Consider the following 14,497-nt stretch of genomic DNA (forward strand, 5'->3'; position numbering starts at 1 on the left):
AGTTGTTGGATCATTTTGTAATGATAACTTTTGAGGGGAAAAGTAGGAATGGCTACACTGCCATCTACACAAGGAAACTCTTGTTAAAGCTAATAACACACATCTATCCAATAGGCCATAACAAGCCATTTGAGGAATGCTGTTTGTTTGGGTCACTGATCAGAAGAGAAAGGGACCTGTAAGAGGCCCTTTGACAGGGACTGCAAGAGTTTTTCCCCTGCACTGGTTACGGCAATCCAGACAAAGTCACAAAGAACTGTTAAAAAACGAAACCTATTGCTTTCTAACACTCCTAGTCAGGTGCTTTTAAGACTAATGCGTATTTATATATAGGCAGCATAACAGGAGTTGAAGGACACAAAACCATTCTAAAAGTGAGAACACTCTCTTCTGTTCCACAGGTTATACTACTGCCTAGAGACTGTGGGCTTTTTCTAATGCAGAAATTCCTGCCTCTGAAGGAAATGATCTCCTCAGCAGGGAATTGCCAGTGCAAAAGATATCTTGAATTTGATACAGAGGGTATGGTCCATCCAGTTTCTTCAGATAAAATGGCTTGTTTACAGTGGAGGACCCAAAATGCTCTTCCCCTGGTGATTGATGGCATTTGCCTTCAGTTTATGTAACAGCTTGTATGGGACGTTGTTGTGTTTTTTAGAAGAGGATTGTGGTAGTGGAAACTACCTCTGAGGTAGTGAGACTTCTGTTGACTAAAAACTCAAAAGACAAATTCTAAACTGTGTTTAGAAAGAGAACAGCCCGAGGTGAGATGCTGTGCATGATGTGTTAACATCTACAGTCCATAAAGAACGTTCCTATAAAACCAGAAATACTGATCGTTGTAATATAAAACAGTCAAAATTTGATCTTTTTTGATTAGAATTTGAACTAATAATGGGAATTAAGAATTAAAAAGTTACAACAAATGAAAGCAGACAAAACTGCCAAAAATCTGCAAGAGATATTCAGGTGGTCTAGAGAAATGACTGCAGTTAGTTACTAGCTTGTACAAAGTTACCTTAGGAAGTGCTTGAGTGTCTTTACGGCTGACATGTCTCCACTGACTGCCAAATGAGGCAATAGGTCTTGAATTTTTGGTCCCATATTGCTTTCTTTTGGTACGAAGACAACTGTCCATACCATCTTTTTTATTTTTTTTAACATAAGTCAATTTCTGCTTTTCTGTGTTGAGATTTTGTGTTTCTTTTATTTGTTGATCTGTTTTGATCTGAACATAAATTCTGGCTTTCCCAGTTCCTGGTTAGGAGGGTAAAAAAAAAAAAAAAAAGGGGGCCATGTATGATTCCTTTTTTATATGTGCATACACACATGTGCAGGCATACACATACATAATTCTTTTTTTTCTGTGAGGGGAAGTATACTTAGTCTGACTCAGTTCTAATAGAGAGATTTTAAAATTTTGTTTAAAAAAATAGAGATGTCGTTCTGGAAAAGGGCATCATTGACCTTCAAAACTCATTACAACTGTACTAACATTTTTATTTCAGTTGATAATACTTAAAATGCTCTTGCGTTTTGATTTTTTTTAACACCATTTTTGAGTCTGCTCAGTTTTCAATCACTTATTTTTCTGATCAAACAGTTTCCATTGGCACAGGGATGTTCTAAAACTGTCGGCCTTCTAAACATGCTGTTTTGTAAAATCCTGCTGCTGAGTGCTTATGGATGGTGTGCAAAGGCACCCTTCACATTCTCAACTGTGTGGCCTTCAGAGAAGTGGAAAATGCAGCAAGCCTGGTGCCCATGTAAGCAGACTTAGGATTTGGGCCGGTGTCAATTAAAATAGAAAGGCAGTGTGGGAGGGAGTTTAAATAATACTAAGGTTACACAAACTGCCAAACTCCTGAAATTCAATACTCTGTTTCCTGCAATGTCCTGTGTTCTCACTATTGTAAGCTAAATGTAACTTAACCCCATGAGCCAAGGAAAAAGTTCCTGTCCTTAGTATTGTCCTGACTGGGTATCTTCCCCCATCCCCTGACCTCCAGTTTTTTAAAAGAAATGAAAAACTCAACACTACAAACCAAAGAATATTCTATGGAATGGCTTACTTGATTGAATAGATTTTCAAAACTGTTTGCATTTCTGCTCTAGATAGCCCTTTGAGGCAGACTCTCTGGAGGAGCCCCTTGCATGTTATGCCCAACTCCTCAAACAGCCGTACCCTGGATGTCCGTGGAGGAGGCCCTGGGGAAGCACCCACAGAGCTGTGGCACCTGCCTCATTGCTGGGAGTTGGACTGGGCCCTGTGGGTGCTGCAGCTGAGCACCAAATGGACCCGTCTTGCAGTTGCTTATTAACTATGTCACCCACCTGCCCTTAGGCCAACACACATTTTTGTGCAGCTGCTCAGTGAAACTGGATCAGGAACAACCTGGCTGAAAAGAAGTTAGCTTTTAACCTGGACATATTTCCTGATGCAGTGCACAAACACTTGTGCTAGCACAAGGGAGGGAGAAGCAGAGGGATGAGGGAGAGACTTTAAATTTTAAGTGCTGCTATGGCTTTGGTGCTGTCGAATGTCTAGAGTGATATGAATGTGAAGAAGGCTCCGGGGCGTTCTTCTGGATGTCCTGCTGCAAGCTTTTCCTCTGACAGTGTATTTTAAGTGAATGCTTTTCTCTCTCACCTGTGCATATCATGGGCTTCAGCCAAATAACTGAAGTTTGTGGAGGCTTACCATTCTCTGTGTGATAGGGGCTCTCCAGAAGTGCAAGTCTGAAATTAATACTTTCCTGACTAAAGTTTAATCCCTTATCTCTCATGGGGCGCTTTCTGTTTGTTTATTTTTGTTTTGCATAGACTCTCTTTGGAAAAAGTCACCAAAGCTGAGACACAAGGTGCCTTTGGCCTTGGTTATTGTGATAGCTCAATTTTTGCCGACAAGTTGATGCAGGCGGACAAAATATTCAAAGCACTTTTCAGTTAAAGATAGTGAAGCTTACCACAGTCAATTAGTTACATTTCTGCACTATTAATGTGTGAGTGAAATAGATGAGGTGTATTTTTGCTCAGTAATGGCAGGTAGACTTTTTGAGCCATTGCTATATTACCAGCATAGGAAAACAATAAAACAATGTAAGAAATGAAATAGTAATCAAGAGTGGGAGAGTTACAGTTAAGATTTGGTATGGATAGCTGGATTAAGAACCTGAGTCAGTAATTTGACTTGTGTTTAAGCTGACATGTCTTCTGGGAAAGTGAAATGTGCCCCTTTCCCATATCTTTCTTCTGTTTTCCACCTACTGTCTACTGGTGGTGGGGGGAAGCTATTTTCCAAATTGCTCAGTTATTCAGGCTCATTGCATGGCTATCCAGGCGTTCATCCTTCTGTGGTTCAGGGCTCAGAAGTTGTCGAGGGAGGAGGACTTTTGACAACGGGAATAGCTGAAATGTGTGTCAAGCTACAGTCTGACTTAATAGTCACCAACAGGCATCACAAGATTAAGTCACAGTCTTTTAATACATATAACTAACTTTTTATTAGAAAGCGGCTGTGATCTCGAGTGCATTGCAAATACCAACAACAAAAAAAACTTCTTTCAAACACTTGCTGAATTGAAGTTGAAAGCTGAAAATGGCATCTGTGGTAGCTTTAATCAATCTAAGTGGGACCGCCATAGTTCCTGCCTTGTGCCAGTGCTGGTGAGTCAGCATGTAACACGGGTCCACCTGAAAGCAGTTGCTTTTCAGGGAGGGAGGGGAGGTGAAAGAGTTTGGTTTTTAGCTGGATTGGCTCCCTGACTGGCTCACCCTCCAGGAGCATGTCCTCTAGCACTAGAGATGGATCAGGGCTGTGTGGCCGGAGGTGGAGAGGGAGAAGTAGGGTTGTGGGAGCTTAAGTTGGTGTGAGGCCAAACCCTTCGGTACAAAGGACGCCTAAACGCTCCTATGTAAAGGACTGGCAGGATAATGAGAGCTGCCGGAAAGGTGTTAAAGAACAATTGTGTGAAAGAGTGAATAGAAAAAGGACTCTGCTTGAAATAACAGATACAAGGCAGTCATTCTTAATGTGTACAGCTGTGGTGTGTCACAGATGGTGTTACTTGGTAGTGCCATGTTGTGAATCTGTTGGTGATTGTGTGCTCCTCTAGTCAATTGTTTCCTCTGACTTTTGGTCTGTAATGTTGCTTTTTTCTCTTCCACTTCTGTTTGATTGCGTGGCTCTGGTGTCCACCTGTCCATCCCACAGTAGCTGAGCCAGTGGTGCTGTGTACTTTGTCCGACAGCTTCCTTCCTCCTTTCCCACCTGCTCCCATTCTACTCTTTTCATATCCCTTTTGAATAGGAAAGGCAGTAGGTTTTGATCTTTCCTTGTGTTTTGTTGTCCAGCCTGTACCCACACCTTCAGCTCTTGCAGACTGCTCATTCTTCATTGCTACCTCTGAATTTGGTACTTTAACAGTAATTTCTTTGCTGCTTTTAGAAGAAAATTGATGTAGTTATGCCTGTATCTCCTGGCCAAACCTCCCTCGTGTTCTTTGCAATAATGTTTTGTCTTGCATGCAGATTTATAGGTGAATTGAAATGTTTTGATGCCTTGATGCATATTCTGTGCATACTTCAGTTCTGTAACAGTATTTCACTTTGGAAATTAAACTTTCTCTCTATACAGGCAGAACTGATAGCTGGCTGTGTTATGTTGGGCTTTGTATTTCTTACAGAAAGAAATTCAAGCAATGAGTCAATGCAATCACCCCAATGTGGTGACCTATTACACATCTTTTGTGGTGAAGGATGAACTTTGGCTGGTTATGAAGCTGTTAAGTGGGGGTAAGTTACTGATTTTACTCGTTTAGCTACCAGGAAATTGTATGATTTTTTTTTTTTTCCCCCTAATGTACCGTCTTTGAATTAATTGACCTAAACCAAGTAAGGAGGGAGGAGAGAGACTACATAGGATGAACCTTGAGACATAGGTGTCTTGTAGCAGGAATGTGCAAGCTTAAAAAGTTTGTGTATGTATATTGATAGTACAGGCTAAGAATTACTGAGATAAATTCTGTGATCTAACTACTGTAATTTTTTATTCTGAATCAATATATTAAAATTCTCTATTAAAGCTGTGTAGGGAAGACTGATGAGAATTAAGTCACTTCTGTCAGTGTGGCCTTTTTTTGAGTTTCTCTAGAATCCACTCTCTTTTTGTAAAAATGCATATATTTGATTTCATAATGAGTGTTTCTCATTCCTTATTCAAGGAAGATTCTTCCTAGGACAGGCATTATACATATTGCATCCTTTTTATTGCTTAAACTAACCAAATACTCATTACAGTTTTTATGATGATGGTTAATGGTATAAAAATCTTATTTGGTCTGGGGGAGGAAAAAGGAGCTGAACTGAATGTGCTTGTAGCTTAGAAAAACGAGGCTCCAAAATAAGAAGTGGTGGTCCTGGTTGTTGCTACATGATGTTCTTCAAGATTAGTCTTGGTGGCAGCAGACTACTGCACCATCATGCTAGAAAGCAAGGACAGGAAGTGCTCATAAAATAATACTTGTTATGTCACATTTGGTTGAATTGTTCAGTTCAGTCAAAAGCAAGCATAGACCCTGAGAGAAACCAGTGATTCATGACAGGAATTTACTGTGAGCTGTTGAAAAATGCTTGGATAAAAAGAAAGTTTTGCTATTAGGTACCTTGAAATTTATAATAACTGAAGTTTAATGTCAAACTGGGTGTTGCTAGGAATGTTGTCATCATTTGTTTGCAGAGAATATCTCCTTCCAGTCTCGCAGCTGCATGTTTGCTCTACATCGTGAACACATGAACCGTAATCTAAGCTGGATATTCAACCAAAACCTTTGCTGTACATGTCTGTTTAAACATGGGATACTCCTGAATTTTTAATAAATGGTAGCTTAGCAAGCTGTTAGCAGATCTTTCTAATGGATCATTGAGTGTTGCAGTATTCTTGACAAAAAAACAGTGCTTTGTTTCTTGTTTGAACAAGGTAGCAGTGTGCCTTATTCTGAGAGCTAGTTACATGAGGTCTTTACATGTACACGCAAAGATTTAAATTACGGTAGCATAGAAAGAATGAAGAAATCGACTGTCTCAAGAATCTGATACGATGATGCTGTATATATGCTTTTTTCTTTCCTGGATCTGCAATATAGGTTCAATGCTTGATATAATAAAGTATATTGTCAACAGAGGAGAGCACAGAAATGGTGTCCTCGAAGAACCCATAATAGCAACAATTCTTAAAGAAGTTTTGGAGGGCTTAGACTATCTGCACAGGAATGGGCAAATTCACAGGTAGGAGCATATACACGGTGAAAAGCATTTTCAAAGTTGTGTGTATAGTTTGTTGATACTGGTCAGCTGCAGTTGCTTGGCTAAGCAAATTGTATTGCCTCTTTCACGTACTACAAATATGATCAGTAATTATCAAATGATAACACTCGGGCAGAGGCAGTAATCTTGACTGCAGTTTGTCACTAATATTTAGTACTTGCCTAGTCTTTATTCTGTCTGTCTCTCTTATAGTTAGGATAGGTCTGTGCTGCACTAAGTATGCCAGAACTGTGGTCTATACTCCTGTGCCTGCCAGTACTGTAAATACCTAATCTGAATCTAGTTTATGTGATATGATCTGTGACTTTGTTATTGTGTTGCACAGTAAACCTGTAATCTTGGGCACTCGGGCACTGCTGTATAAATGTGAAATTTATTTTTTCCTGGTAATCAGTAATGTCTATTACAACTCTACAGACCTCTCTTTATGACCACACGTGAAGCTGGGATTAGCACTATGGAACTGCATCTTGGTGAATAAGCATCTAGTGATTGTTCTCTTCTATATATTCTCTCTCCAGTGACTTCCTCAGTGTAAACTGTGCAGATCCCCTGGGGTGGTCTATATGTATCTGCTGCTTCCACTGTTTGGATGTTGGAAGTGCTGTACACTGACCTCCCTAATTAATTTTACTGAGGTGAATTTGCCTTTTAAGGAAGGTGCCTACAACAGGCGCTCTGTCTGTTTCAAGCATTAGACTTTTATAAGGGAATCTTTTAAACAAGAAACAGACAGAACTGTGCTGCAGAACAGCTGCAGACAGAACTCTGAGAATGGAAGTAGTGCAGATGTAGCACAGTAATTGTTCTTTATGTGTACTTCTTATGTCTCATCTTATAAATGAACTGCCTCTGATGTAAATCAAGAACTATTTCCTCCTTTTGCAGAGAGAAAATTGAGATAAATGGAGAAATAAAAAACAATTATCTTGACTTCTGGTCTGGAATGCCAAAGATCTGCCTCAAACCTTAATTCATAGTCTTCTGTTAAGCTGATATTTTTGCGGAAGGAACATTCATTAGCTTTTAAGGATAGCAGGACCCTTTGAGGTCGGATTTGGGAATTCCCCTTGTTTATTCTTAAAGGACCTTAAAAAAGATAAAAAGAAAGAGATCTATTTGTTACATCTGAGATTTCTTCTTTTTTATAACATCTAATTTGTAAACTGTGCAGTACCACAGAAGTCCTGTTCAAGATGATACAGTGTGCGTTCCTTTTCCCGTGTATGTTGTAGGTGAAAGCTGTGGTAGTTCAGGCAACACTGTATCAGGTGGTATTTGCCAGTTGGAGATGTTTCCAGAATTGTTCAGGGATTTTGTTCTGTTGTTTCAATGCGTTCTTGTTTATGTATAAGGAAACAGGTTATGTTACCTTTCGGTAGCAATGTGTTAATTATTTTCGGTAAATGTTGGAAAGATTGATTTGCTCAAATTCTTAAAGTTTATGATATATTCTTATGAAAGATTTATCCAGTGCATTAAGAAAGGGATACACATTTCTATTTAAAAAAAAAAAAAAAAAGGCCAAACCAGCCAGAAAGGTTTCTTCTTAACTTTATGCATGAATAGTGTATTAAATGGATATAGATGACTGTTAAGCACATGCTGAATTTTTGACAGATTCAGTGTCAAGTAACTTTTCATCATGGTACACTATAGCAAAATATGGTTGCTATTCCTGAGCTTTAATAGCTTCATTGGGTAGAAATCTACAGTATATTTACCTTTCTTGAAGATGGGTCTTTTCTCTGAAGAGATCAAAGAGGAGAACTTTTTTCAACTTTTTTCATTAGTGGTGCAGTTGGATGTCATAAAGCATTAATTCTTGCTTTAAAGCTCTGAAAGCTCTCAGTTTGCGAGATTATATTTATAAAAGGCAGTAAAACAGACTTTGGACCTAAATATTTCTGTTCTCAAAATCTATCCTGGAATTCTGCTCATTTTATGCCAAAGCTGAATTTGGCTCTTTTTATACAAGAGAGAGTTTGTGAGAGCTTGAGTTCTGCACTCTGTTTTATTGTAAATCAGTTACATTTTATACTTCAGTTCCTGTTTCTGTCTTAAATTTTAAAATGCTATCTTGTGAAACTAATTAGTATACAGTATTTATTTATTTACATAAAATGTGCATGTATGTACTTTCATACTAACCTCTTTTTGTACATTATAGAGATTTGAAGGCTGGCAACATTCTTCTGGGTGAAGATGGCTCTGTACAAATAGCAGGTAATGGCGGTGGTAGAGTAATAGCTAAATAAAAGAAAAAGGTAATTGCAGCTGGATTAGGGGCAACAGATACAAGTTTTTCTGTTGGCTTTTAACTATTCCTTTTGGAGTGCTGTAGCTGCAAGTTATCCAGTTTCAGATTTCAGGGTTCTTGGTTAATGGTACATGATTTAGAAATTACTCGATATTTTTGTGTCCCATCAAATATATAAGGAAACTTTTTAACGTTCTCTCAGTGTTTCCTTTTGAATCACCCATGTACCTTAGACAGCTTGCAAACGGTAGCAAATTGCATTTCTGTTCAAGTTTATTTCATTTATTTGTGCAAGTAATTGTAGTAGTTCTTGTGGATTAAAAAATCTGTATGTACTGCCCTTCATGAGGACCTTGGCTATAACTTAACTAGTCACTGAGAGGCATGAGATATATCTCACTGAGAATTATTTTTGGCATTTCTGCCATTTGTCTTGCAATGGTATCAGTTGGATACAGTTTAGCATCTTAAATATCCTCTGAATATATCGATATGCTTCTTGAGTGGTAGTCTGTAAGAATCAAATTATTTGGTCTTCATAAGAGGTAAGTACTGAGCAAGACCCCATATCCCATCTCTCAAGCTAGTATCAGATATCTGGAAAATAGAGCGAGCAGGTGGTGATACCTGCCCCCTCTCCCAGCATACTCCCAGGCCTTTCACAGTTTATAGCTCATGACCCACTGATGAAAGCTTTGTGTTTTAGTAGCCCTCAGTAATAAAAATGGCTATAGCCAAAAGTTCTTTTTTATATAAACAATGCTTTCAAAGTACTGTGTAAACATATATTTTGAGGGCTTTAATATGCCAGTGTCTGAAGTTTATGAAACTGGATGGGAAAAGATTGGCTGGCAGGTGAACCATTTACTAATTGGAGCAGTTTTAAGTCTTCTGTTTTGAGTTCAAGACTTTTTAAGTAGGTAGTCCATTTTACAGACTTGAATTTTAATGAGAGACTTAATATTTATTTATTCACTTGATTATACCCTACAGTTGTCTTCATTTTGTGTAGCACTTTGGGCAACTGCTGAGATTCTAGGTCTGTGGTGTTCAAGTATTTTTTAGATCTTCTCATATTGTAAAGGAGTAGATGTCCAGGCAACCACCTTAATTAAAAATAATAATAATAACTAAAAAGTTGAAAAAATAAAATCTCATGATCCATTTGAAATAAAGCTGTTGACTTTAGATTATTACTTTCACACATAATCAAATCTACTCTCCCAGAGCAGGAAACTTTCGACTTATTCACAAATATAAGGTTAAATAGTCACTGCAGTTCCTCAGCTCCAACATACTAGTTCAAACTGTTGTGATTGTAACATCTGGTGCTTTGGGCAAGCAAGATGATTGGTACTTTCTCAGGGTTTCAGCCTTCTAAGCCTGAATTGCCCAGCGAATGTCTAAATATCAAAGAAACCAGTAAAGGAACAGATATGTGAGATGAGGTAAGGAGCATATAACAAAGAGCAATCATACACAGAGATTGGTGGAAGTGTAGAAGGTATGGGCTGTATGATGCGTTTAGTCCATACAAGAAATGACAGTTTCAATAAGACTTGTCAGAAAAATAATGTGCATTTTGAGGACTCTAGGCAGGAGATCCTGCTCTTCGGTTTTGTGCATAGGTGGCTGTGTGAACTTACCCGTTGCACCGGTGGTTCTCAGGGTGTTCACTCTTGTGGTAATCCATACCCGCAGAAATGTTTGGAAAAGATCTGGTTAAAAATAGGCAGAGCCTATGTCTCAGATACTCAGGCCAGACGGAGGAGAAAGATTTATCAGGGACAATTGTTTGGCAGCCCAAGCTTTCATTGCCCAACCCCATTCTCACAGGAGCTTGATGCTTTATTTCTCTCCCAGTCTTAACTGTGACCCTGCACATGGCCTTGGCTGAGCCTTAGGCTGAAGTGTACAGCCACTGTCAAGGTGAGAAAGTTCGGGGAGAAATGTTTTTGCAGCTTGTGCCTTCCTGCATCAGCTGCTTTGCAGCTCTGCTGCCATGGAAGCAGTGGCTTTGTCTTTCTCCCAAGCCTGATCCTGACCCTAGAGCTTGGTTTTGGCTGAGGCTTGGCCAAGAGCCCCAGCCCTGGCTGAGGTGAAAAAGCTGTCAGGTACAAAATGTTTTTGCAGCTTGTGTCTTCCCTTAGTGGGCTTCTTGCAGCCCAGCTCCCTTAGAGGCCGTAGGCTTTGTCTCTCTCCCAACCCTACACCTAACACTAACTCTAGATGTTGGCCTTGGCTGAGGCTCGGCCAAGTGCCCAGCCCTGGCTGAGGTGAAAAAGATGTTGGGGAATAAATGATTTGTAGGCTATGCTTATTTGTGCAGCTCTGTTTCCTTTAATTTCAGAATGCTTTACTAATACAGTTAAATCAGGGCTCTTCGTTAAATTTGTTTTTTCTTTGGTATTAGCTGTGACTTTTAGTGCCTAACACTGTTAAATTGTTCAGCTCTTTCTTTGTAATATATTTCCCTTTCATCTTTATGTAAGTTGTTCTCAATAATACTTTGTCTCCTATGTGATAGGAAGCTTGCCACTGTAGGTCATGTCTTTTCTTAAATAACCTGTATTTGTGAAAGCTATGTCTGGGATGGGAAATTAAAGTCTTGTTTTTATTGAGTAGCTATCAAAGCATTCTTTCTGTCTGTAAACATACAACAGTGTTTCACTAGTATTACAGTGAAATGTTCACTTAATTAAATATTCATCACATCTTTCTCAGTGAGGTGTTGCAATGTTTCATTTTGAAGCTTATGCAAGAAGAGATTTTACTTAGGTTTTGGGTTGGGTTTTTTTCATTGTCCTCCCTCACCCATTTATATTGGTTATTTGTTGGCCTTTTCAAAATTAATGTTATGTTAATAGGGAAAAACAGCAGTAGGGGAGCAAAGGTTAAGTCAGGATGTTAGCTGTATATCTCAGTTCCTGAAAGGACCTGTAAACAATTGTCCAATACAAACTATTTATCTTTGGTACTGAAAGGACATCAATTTTTTTTCCATATCTCTCCTTTATTTATGCATATATTTATTTATTTTTAATTTCTGCCTATTCAGCTTTTCCTTATATACAATAGTTCCTCTTCAGAAAACTGTCACTAATACCAGCATTGATTTTTTTTTTTTAGGATATTAAAAACTTAGAAGCAGGTGTTTCTGAGGCTGTTCATGCTTTTCAGAAATACAGACAAAACCTGTCTATTCTATAACTCACAGATTTTGGGGAAAAAAAAAGGTTTTTTTATTCATCAGGCAAGCTGCAGGGAAAATTAAAGAGTATTGCTTGAAGCTTGCTTCTTACTTGTCTACTATATTTCTGTGTGTTTTAGCGATGTAGAAGAGGTCCAGAATTTGAGTCTGTGATGCTTAACGGTTGTTTGGTGGAAAGTAATGATAAAACTACATTTTCTGTAGTTATTGATTTATTTTTTTTTCAACCTTAAAATCAGGGAACAATAGGAAAACAAAAATTTAAGTAGGTCTATAGTAAACTACTTGATTTCAGTATAACTGGATTGTAAATAGCACAGTCTAAAATACTCTTCATATAGCTCCATTCAAAATGACAGTATTTCTCCATACGTTGGTAATCTGCTCTCCTTTCTTCCATTTATCCCCTACCTCTCCCATACAGCTGTCACTGACATAGTAACAGGTTAACAGAACACTAAGGTTTTTTGCTATTTTGGAATTTGGAAAAAAACTATTCATGTCATGGTCTACTATTAAATATATATTGTTGATCACTTTGCTGATTATCTTTGATTTGTCAAATCTCCATATGTATTTAAATTATATATAGTATTCCCTCTTGTTCAAATTGTGTTCAAATTTAGTAGCTATACAGAAGTAGCTCCTTATCTTTGAACAGTAGCAGATGCAAGCCTTTCAAACCTTGGCTCAAAGTGCACATTTTAAAACCTTAAGTGACAGACATACTGGAGTCCTTTGTAACCTTATTCAGGAGGACACATACTCGGAGGTTAAACTTGAAGGTGTCCTAGTGCAGATCTCCCAGATAAAACTATACCTATTTCATAGCATTTCAAGAACAGTGTGTCATGAAACAAAGGTAAGCTCTGCAATGGAGAGTTTCTATAAGTAGACCTTTATAAATTGATTTCACTTCTAAAGTGTAAAACTTTTGCTTTGTTATTGGTAGTTTAACGGATTTCGACTTTTTTCCCCCTTCCCAGATTTTGGCGTTAGTGCATTTTTAGCAACAGGAGGTGATGTTACTCGTAACAAAGTAAGGAAAACGTTTGTTGGTACTCCATGTTGGATGGCCCCCGAAGTAATGGAGCAGGTATTCCTAATGTTAAAAAAAAAAAAAAAAAATTAAAATATTTTCCATCTTTAATTTTTGGAACTTGAGACGTCACTGCCTTGTTTTTCCTTTCTGGTTCTATTCTAGGTGCGAGGTTACGACTTCAAGGCTGATATGTGGAGTTTTGGGATAACAGCCATTGAGTTAGCAACAGGAGCTGCACCTTATCACAAATACCCTCCTATGAAAGTAACAATCACTTTGTATTACTTAATTGCCGTTAGTGGTATTATTAATGCTGCTAGATAGTTAGCACTACTTCATTTTCAATAGCAACTCAAGATACCTAAATGTATGTATTCTGTGGAATATTTATTCTCTTGTAATTTCTACATGGTTTGAATTGACTTTGCTGACTACCTCTTTTTTGGGTTTACTGTAGGTGTTAATGCTGACACTTCAAAATGACCCTCCCACTTTAGAGACAGGTGTAGAGGACAAGGAGATGATGAAAAAGTATGGCAAATCCTTTAGAAAACTAATTTCATTATGTCTTCAAAAAGATCCTTCCAAAAGGTAGGTCATTATTGCCATGTACAGTGGAATTATTTTTTCAAATATACAGACTACTTAAGGTTCCAGTGTTTAAACATCATCTTTAAGTGTATGATTTGAATTTTGTAAATAGCAGTCTTCAGTCATCTTCATCTGTGGAGAAGAAATTGCCTCTTAATTGTTGCTTAAGTTTTCTTCTTCTGGGTTGTTAACCTAATTTATTTATACTTATATATACTGTTGAATTAAACTCTGATCAAACAAGTCTTTGCTCTACATTTTAATTTCTCATCTGAGGCAAGATATAAATCTTGATATTGTGTATAAGTCTAACAAGACTGTTCAGATTGATCAGACAGAACTGTTGGTAATCAAACATTATCAGTCTCTTGGCCTTTAAATTAAATTAAAAATAAATAAATAATTTTATGTTGATTTTTCTCATTTTGTGGCATAAGCTTAGTATTGCCTTTAACTTGGATATTTCCAGAGAAAATTACTTATTAAGAGGTATTTATTACTGTAACGTTAGGGGCTCCAAGCTTGTTTAGAGTTCTCCTCATGTTTATGTAGGCAGTTGCATGTCATAGTATCTTTGTGATTTGTTCTTTCTTGCTATGTTTTGTGAATGGGATAGCCAAGATGATGAAAATATTAAACATCTATTCCAAAACGATTGCTGAGGTCCCAGGTTCCCAGAATGATTAATTTATTTGTCCTTTATTCATTTTATGCAGACCCATTTTTGTAGGTTTCTTTCGCTGAAGAGTTGGAGGAAGCACATTCTAATTAACATTATTTCCTAAGGGTATTTAATAGATTGCTTTTTTGAAGAGTTTCAGACCTGGTATTTCTGGGAAAAAAAGATTGTTCTGAGAGAGCAATCCTGATTGAGTACTGTGTGGATCTTTTGTGGTGTGTACTTCACTGATGTTATGCTAGCTTAAGTCCAGGATATTGTTGTAGGGGGGAGTCAAGTCGAAAAGGTGACAGCAACAACACTAGAGAACAAGTATAATTAAGAAAAAAGATTATGTGGCAACATCTTTCTTCTTGAAATCCTTCAAATTCTTTTTTTCACTGAAGGATC

At 37.8% G+C, this 14,497-nt stretch overlaps 1 protein-coding gene across 1 annotated transcript in view; it reads left to right on the forward strand.

The window, feature by feature from the left end:
• The window catches only part of STK39 (serine/threonine kinase 39), a 106,736-nt gene that overhangs the window by 23,138 nt on the left and 69,101 nt on the right, over positions 1-14,497 (forward strand). The window contains exons 3-8 of the mRNA XM_050899811.1: positions 4,686-4,794; positions 6,144-6,285; positions 8,495-8,550; positions 12,782-12,891; positions 13,000-13,101; positions 13,295-13,428. Of these exons, the coding sequence (XP_050755768.1) occupies positions 4,686-4,794; positions 6,144-6,285; positions 8,495-8,550; positions 12,782-12,891; positions 13,000-13,101; positions 13,295-13,428 (653 nt within the window). The remainder of the gene's footprint in view (positions 1-4,685; positions 4,795-6,143; positions 6,286-8,494; positions 8,551-12,781; positions 12,892-12,999; positions 13,102-13,294; positions 13,429-14,497) is intronic.

Source organism: Gymnogyps californianus, chromosome 7 (genome assembly GCF_018139145.2).
Source record: "Gymnogyps californianus isolate 813 chromosome 7, ASM1813914v2, whole genome shotgun sequence".
NCBI lineage: Eukaryota > Metazoa > Chordata > Aves > Accipitriformes > Cathartidae > Gymnogyps > Gymnogyps californianus.